The 7,500-nt window shown below is 32.8% G+C and overlaps 1 protein-coding gene across 4 annotated transcripts in view; it reads right to left on the reverse strand.

The window, feature by feature from the left end:
- Positions 1-7,500, reverse strand: part of LOC122262871 (uncharacterized) — a 165,362-nt gene that overhangs the window by 32,021 nt on the left and 125,841 nt on the right. For all 4 annotated transcript variants that reach the window (XM_086555055.1, XM_086555054.1, XM_086555058.1 and 1 more), the window contains 9 exons: positions 7,417-7,500; positions 6,813-7,049; positions 6,461-6,577; positions 5,857-6,093; positions 5,008-5,244; positions 4,667-4,783; positions 4,102-4,299; positions 3,666-3,782; positions 3,197-3,397 (listed from right to left, as the gene is read on the reverse strand). The exon at positions 7,417-7,500 is cut by the window's right edge and continues 33 nt beyond it. In XM_086555055.1, the coding sequence (XP_086411181.1) occupies positions 3,197-3,397; positions 3,666-3,782; positions 4,102-4,299; positions 4,667-4,783; positions 5,008-5,244; positions 5,857-6,093; positions 6,461-6,577; positions 6,813-7,049; positions 7,417-7,500 (1,545 nt within the window). The remainder of the gene's footprint in view (positions 1-3,196; positions 3,398-3,665; positions 3,783-4,101; positions 4,300-4,666; positions 4,784-5,007; positions 5,245-5,856; positions 6,094-6,460; positions 6,578-6,812; positions 7,050-7,416) is intronic.

Genomic DNA, 7,500 nt, shown 5'->3' on the forward strand with positions numbered 1-7,500 from the left:
TTAGTTCTATATATGCAGAGATACATGATCCACAGTAGCTATCAAAGATTGACCTATTCAAACTGCTTGAACAAGGAAATCATGTGTCATAGAGATGAAAAGAGACATTACTTGTGGTGACACTTGAAGAAGAGCATGATGATAAGAGATCAGAAATGCTACTTGATTCTGAGCTTAGAACTCTTCGTATGCTGCTGATGGAGCTTGGAATGATGGATCCTATGAAGCTTGAACTTCTTATACTACTGACAACTGAGATACTTGAGCTCCTGGAGCAACTAGATATTGAGCTATTGGAACTACTGGAGCATGGAAGAACTGAATAACTTGAATTAAGACTGGCAATATTTGAAGCTGAAACTGAAGGACAAGTCAAGTTTTACAGATTCAAAAAGAACTGTTGATAATACATAATTTCTATATTTCATTGAAAAAAGTAATATATTCGCTATATATAAAGCTATGTAATATATTCAAATTTAGAATTGAAACTTTAAAAGGAGTCTGAAGAAAATTTCATTATAATTATATATCGCTTTGGAGATTATTTTCCTTTTTTAATAAATATTTGCTGGGTGTTAGAACTAAACCTTAAAATGTGGTCGTTCATTTTAAGAAAATATAGAGATGTATGGCTTCATAATAATGAAGAGATGAGGGGAGAAGTATTCATGACTACTCTTTTAATAATTCTCCACTTAATTACATAAATGAAAATGGGCATTACTTATGGCAGCACTTGAATTGAAGGAAGAAGGTAAAATACTAGAAATGCTACTTGATTCTAAGCCAAAACTATTCTCTGAGCTGCTGATGGAGCTTGAATCAATAGATGGAATGAAGCTTGAGCAACTAACAATGCTGAAGACTGAGACACTGGAGCTTCTATAGATATTAGAGATTGAGCTGTTTGAACTGCTTGAGCAGTGAAGAACTGAATAAAGAAATAGAGTATTTTAAAAAGGTATCAACCAAGCAAGTTTATAAACCTACAATCATTAAATTGTAGTACAATATATCCGGCAATGATAATCATATCCTAAGAACATGAAAGACAGTATATTGTAATGCTAATTAGCCAGAGGAAATGTTGTAACTAGAAGTATATGACTAATATTTACTTCTGATACTTGAAGAACAAGATATTGATGATATGCTGAAGCTGCTACTTGATCTTGGTTCCACACTCACTGAGCTGACACAGCCTGAACTTTCAGGACTTGATAAACTTTGACTACTAGAACTACTGAAACTTTGGCTACTTGAACAAACATAACTTGAGATACTTGAGCTTCTTGACTTCAATATACTAGAGCAGCTAAATGTCCTTGATTCACTTGAAAGTGAGCCTGAAGATAATAAAAAGAAATGAATTAAATGGCCTTGAATCAAGTACGGAAACTGAAACCACAAATTAAATTAGATTTTAAACGAAGATATCTGGCTTGCAAATGATGAAAATGGTGTAAGGGAGAAAGCAGTTACATATCAGTTTTTTTCTTTAAGTTAATGAGTGTGTTAGAAATATCACATTATTATATATAATACCAAAGATGAAAATGGACGTTACTTGTGAGAGCACTTGAAGAAGAGAAAGAAGGTAATACACTGGGAATGCTACTAGATTCTGAGTCCAAACTACTTTTTAAGCTGCTGATGGAGTTTGGATTAATAGGTGGAATAAAACTTGAACAACTGATTCTACTGAAGACTGAGATGACTGGGCTCCTGGAGCTAATAGAGATTGAACTATTTGAACTGCTGGAGCATGGAAGAACTGAATAACTTGAACTAAGACTGGAAATGCTTGATGTTGAACCTACAGGAAATAAATATATATGTATTTTGAAGCATCACGAAGGAAAAATTCATATACCAACAAAAATTAACAAATGTTAAAGCAATATAAAAATATACTTTCACATATACTATATGTTTACAAAGATGTACATGATAACTATATTCTTCGAACACAGTTGAGTGGAATACTGAATGAGTCTGAAAAAATATAATTATATAAACTAAATATAACTATATAACATATTTACTTCTCATTCTGGCATTTGACGAACAAGATATTGCTGATATCCTGGAGCTGGTATCTGATTTTGGTTCTAAGACCCCTGAGCTAACACAGCCTGAACTCTCAGAACTCAATACACATAGAATACTTGAACTAATTGAAGAGATGTAGGTTGATATATATATATATATATATATATATATATATATATATATATATATATATATATATATATACATTTTGCATTTTCTTATTTTGCTTATTGGTTAATTTAGGACTGACTTCATTTAAGGCTTAAAAGCAGCATGTGATGTCTGGATTGCAAGTAATGACAAAAAAAGAGAGAGATATGCAAGAATACGTAAACACGCCCAGTTTTTGTGCTTCACTAAAATGATTTTTATGAGTCAAGATATTCATCTTATTACCGTAACATTACAAATGTAAAAACTGACGATACTTGTGGTAATAACACTTGGAGAGGTGGAAAGAGATAAAATACAGGAAATAATACTTGATTCAGAGTTCAGACCACTTTTTACACTCTTGATGCTTGGACTGATTAAAGTATAGCCTCTTGAACAACTGAGACTGAGAGTCTTGACCATCTGGAGCTACTAGAGATTGTATTATTTGAAACACTAGAGTATGGAAAAACCGAATAACTTGCCTGAAGTGACGGAAAAGTTAAATCTTAGAAGGTATTTCTATATCACACACACACACAGACAACACACACAAACACACATTTATATATATATATATATATATATATATATATATATATATAATATATACATTTATATATATATATAATATATATAAATATATATATATATATATATATATATATATATATATATATATATATATATATATATATATATATATATATATATATATGCACATATGTATGTATGTGTATGAATATATATGTATATATATACCATTTTCAGGTATATAATTCACATGGATTGGAATGGGCAACTTTAGAAATAATGTAACACTAAGGACTAGCTGCAAGTAAAGTAGCATCATTTTTGTGATAACTACCTTTCTTACCTCTTTTGAAAAACCCTAAATACAATTACTTTTCAGTAGATTCTTCATGCATCTTGTAGGGAAAATATAAAATTAAGATGTGATATATGGCCTTAGCTACTACAGACTTACTGCTAGAGCTTGAACTACTTGAGCTGGAGCTACTGCTTGAGCTCGAACTACTAGAGCTTGAGCTGCTTGAACTGGAACTACTAGAGCTTGAGCTGCTTGAACTGGAACTACTAGAGCTTGAGCTGCTTGAACTAGAACTACTGGAACTTGAACTGCTTGAACTTGAACTAGAACTGCTTGAACTTGAACTGGAGCTTGAACCTATGAATAAATAGATTAAGTTACTTTTGATTCTGAGAAAAAAGAAAGAATATATATATATATATATATATATATATATGTGTGTGTGTGTGTGTGTGTGTGTGTGTGTGTGTGTGTATGGTTATTTCTAGTAAAAGGAAATTGAATTCATATGGCAACGTTTAGTGACCACTTTCTGTTTTCCTCTTCTTGTGATATCAATAGTTGTGGGTAATTTCTATTACTTTTGCAAAGAAAAAAAGCGAAGGTGTAATGCTGTAGGACTTACTGCTTGAGCTGGAACTACTAGAGCTTGAGCTGCTTGAACTAGAACTACTAGAGCTTGAACTACTTGAGCTTGAGCTAGAGCTACTTGAACTGGAACTGGAGCTGCTTGAACTTGAACCTGAATTAAATGAATTATAGTTTTTCTTTTTTATCAAAGAGACTTATAACATTTTCGAAGAGATATCATCACATATAGAAAAACGAAAAATTGTAAAAACAAAAAAGAAAAAAACACATTAAACAAATAAATCAATCAAGAACAATCATGTCATAATCAGAAACAGGTTCATTTCAACAGAAGAAGTACTTATATATCAAACAAATGTGAAAAGCATTTTCTTTGGTGATTATATATATCATTGGCAACAATGAGAAAATTATTTCAGTGGGTTATTAACAAAATGGAGCATGTAAAACATGTTTTTGTACAAACTTACTGCTAGAACTTGAACTACTGGAACTGGAACTGGAACTGCTTGAACTTGAACTGGAACTGCTTGAACTTGAACTAGAGCAACTTGAACTAGAGCTGCTTGAACTAGAGCTACTTGAACTAGAGCTACTTGAACTTGAACTAGAGCTACTTGAACTGGAGCTGCTTGAACTAGAGCTACTTGAACTGGAACTGCTTGAACCTATGAATATACATGTTACATGCGATTTTTGATACTGTATCAGGAAGGTCTGTGATTGAAGAATTCATTACATATAGAAAAAAGTAAAAGTGTATAAAGTCAAGTGAAAAGAACAAATCATATTAAACAAATAAAGTAAATCAAGAACAATCAATGTCATGATTAGAAAGAGGTTCAGTCTTGCGACCAGTAGAAGTACTGGATATATATCAAAACAAATGTTCGAAAAGCATTTTCTTTGGTGCCATTATGTATACCTATTGTTTTAGCACCACTCAGAAAGAAATTAGTTTCAGTGGGTTACTAACAAGATGGAAACCTCTTCAAGGACTCATGTAAAACATGATTATAGCTTGTACAAACTTACTGCTAGAACTTGAACTACTTGAGCTGGAACTACTAGAGCTTGAACTGCTTGAGCTGGAACTACTTGAGCTTGAACTACTAGAACTGGAACTAGAGCTACTTGAACTGGAGCTTGAACCTATGAATATATATCAAAATGAATCTTAATCTTGTATCATAGGGAAAAGTGGGGTGGGGGGGGGGTATATTTGTATATATTTGAGTATGTATATATATATATATATATATATATATATATATATATATATTGATCAAACATTCAGATAATGCTTTTTTATCTTTTTTTCCCTTTTCTCTTTAAAAAATATGTATAACAAATGGTCTTAGCTTGATCAAACTTACTACTAGAGCTTGAACTGCTTGAGCTGGAGCTACTAGAGCTTGAACTGCTTGAGCTGGAACTACTAGAGCTTGAACTGCTTGAACTTGAACTGGAACTGCTTGAACTTGAACTAGAGCTACTTGAACTGGAGCTGCTTGAACTAGAGCTACTTGAACTAGAGCTACTTGAACTTGAACTAGAGCTACTTGAACTGGAGCTGCTTGAACTAGAGCTACTTGAACTGGAACTGCTTGAACCTATGAATATACATGTTACATGCGATTTTTGATACTGTATCAGGAAGGTCTGTGATTGAAGAATTCATTACATATAGAAAAAAGTAAAAGTGTATAAAGTCAAGTGAAAAGAACAAATCATATTAAACAAATAAAGTAAATCAAGAACAATCAGTCATGATTAGAAAGAGGTTCAGTCTTGCGACCAGTAGAAGTACTGGATATATATCAAAACAAATGTTCGAAAAGCATTTTCTTTGGTGCCATTATGTATACCTATTGTTTTAGCACCACTCAGAAAGAAATTAGTTTCAGTGGGTTACTAACAAGATGGAAACCTCTTCAAGGACTCATGTAAAACATGATTATAGCTTGTACAAACTTACTGCTAGAACTTGAACTACTTGAGCTGGAACTACTAGAGCTTGAACTGCTTGAGCTGGAACTACTTGAGCATGAACTACTAGAACTGGAACTAGAGCTTATATTTGAGTATGTATATATATATATATATATATATATATATATATATATATACTGATAAAACATTCAGATAATGCTTTTTTATCTTTTTTTCCCTTTTCTCTTTAAAAAAATATGTATAACAAATGGTCTTAGCTTGATCAAACTTACTACTAGAGCTTGAACTGCTTGAGCTGGAGCTACTAGAGCTTGAACTGCTTGAGCTGGAACTACTAGAGCTTGAACTGCTTGAACTTGAACTGGAACTGCTTGAACTTGAACTAGAGCTACTTGAACTGGAGCTGCTTGAACTAGAGCTACTTGAACTAGAGCTACTTGAACTTGAACTAGAGCTACTTGAACTGGAGCTGCTTGAACTAGAGCTACTTGAACTGGAACTGCTTGAACCTATGAATATACATGTTACGTGCGATTTTTGATACTGTATCAGGAAGGTCTGTGATTGAAGAATTCATTACATATAGAAAAAAGTAAAAGTGTATAAAGTCAAGTGAAAAGAACAAATCATATTAAACAAATAAAGTAAATCAAGAACAATCAATGTCATGATTAGAAAGAGGTTCAGTCTTGCGACCAGTAGAAGTACTGGATATATATCAAAACAAATGTTCGAAAAGCATTTTCTTTGGTGCCATTATGTATACCTATTGTTTTAGCACCACTCAGAAAGAAATTAGTTTCAGTGGGTTACTAACAAGATGGAAACCTCTTCAAGGACTCATGTAAAACATGATTATAGCTTGTACAAACTTACTGCTAGAACTTGAACTACTTGAGCTGGAACTACTAGAGCTTGAACTGCTTGAGCTGGAACTACTTGAGCATGAACTACTAGAACTGGAACTAGAGCTACTTGAACTGGAGCTTGAACCTATGAAAATATATCAAAATGAATCTTAATCTTGTATCATAGGGAAAAGTGGGGTGGGGGGGGGGGTATATTTGTATATATTTGAGTATGTATATATATATATATATATATATATATATATATATATATATATATATATACTGATAAAACATTCAGATAATGCTTTTTTATCTTTTTTTCCCTTTTCTCTTTAAAAAATATGTATAACAAATGGTCTTAGCTTGATCAAACTTACTACTAGAGCTTGAACTGCTTGAGCTGGAGCTACTAGAGCTTGAACTGCTTGAGCTGGAACTACTAGAGCTTGAACTGCTTGAACTTGAACTGGAACTGCTTGAACTTGAACTAGAGCTACTTGAACTGGAGCTGCTTGAACTAGAGCTACTTGAACTAGAGCTACTTGAACTTGAACTAGAGCTACTTGAACTGGAGCTGCTTGAACTAGAGCTACTTGAACTGGAACTGCTTGAACCTATGAATATACATGTTACGTGCGATTTTTGATACTGTATCAGGAAGGTCTGTGATTGAAGAATTCATTACATATAGAAAAAAGTAAAAGTGTATAAAGTCAAGTGAAAAGAACAAATCATATTAAACAAATAAAGTAAATCAAGAACAATCAATGTCATGATTAGAAAGAGGTTCAGTCTTGCGACCAGTAGAAGTACTGGATATATATCAAAACAAATGTTCGAAAAGCATTTTCTTTGGTGCCATTATGTATACCTATTGTTTTAGCACCACTCAGAAAGAAATTAGTTTCAGTGGGTTACTAACAAGATGGAAACCTCTTCAAGGACTCATGTAAAACATGATTATAGCTTGTACAAACTTACTGCTAGAACTTGAACTACTTGAGCTGGAACTACTAGAGCTTGAACTGCTTGAGCTGGAACTACTTGAGCTTGAACTACTAGAAC

The sequence above is a fragment of the Penaeus japonicus genome, unplaced genomic scaffold, assembly GCF_977035675.1.
Source record: "Penaeus japonicus unplaced genomic scaffold, GWHDUDI00000001_assembly GWHDUDI00000030, whole genome shotgun sequence".
Taxonomy (NCBI): Eukaryota; Metazoa; Arthropoda; class Malacostraca; order Decapoda; family Penaeidae; genus Penaeus; species Penaeus japonicus.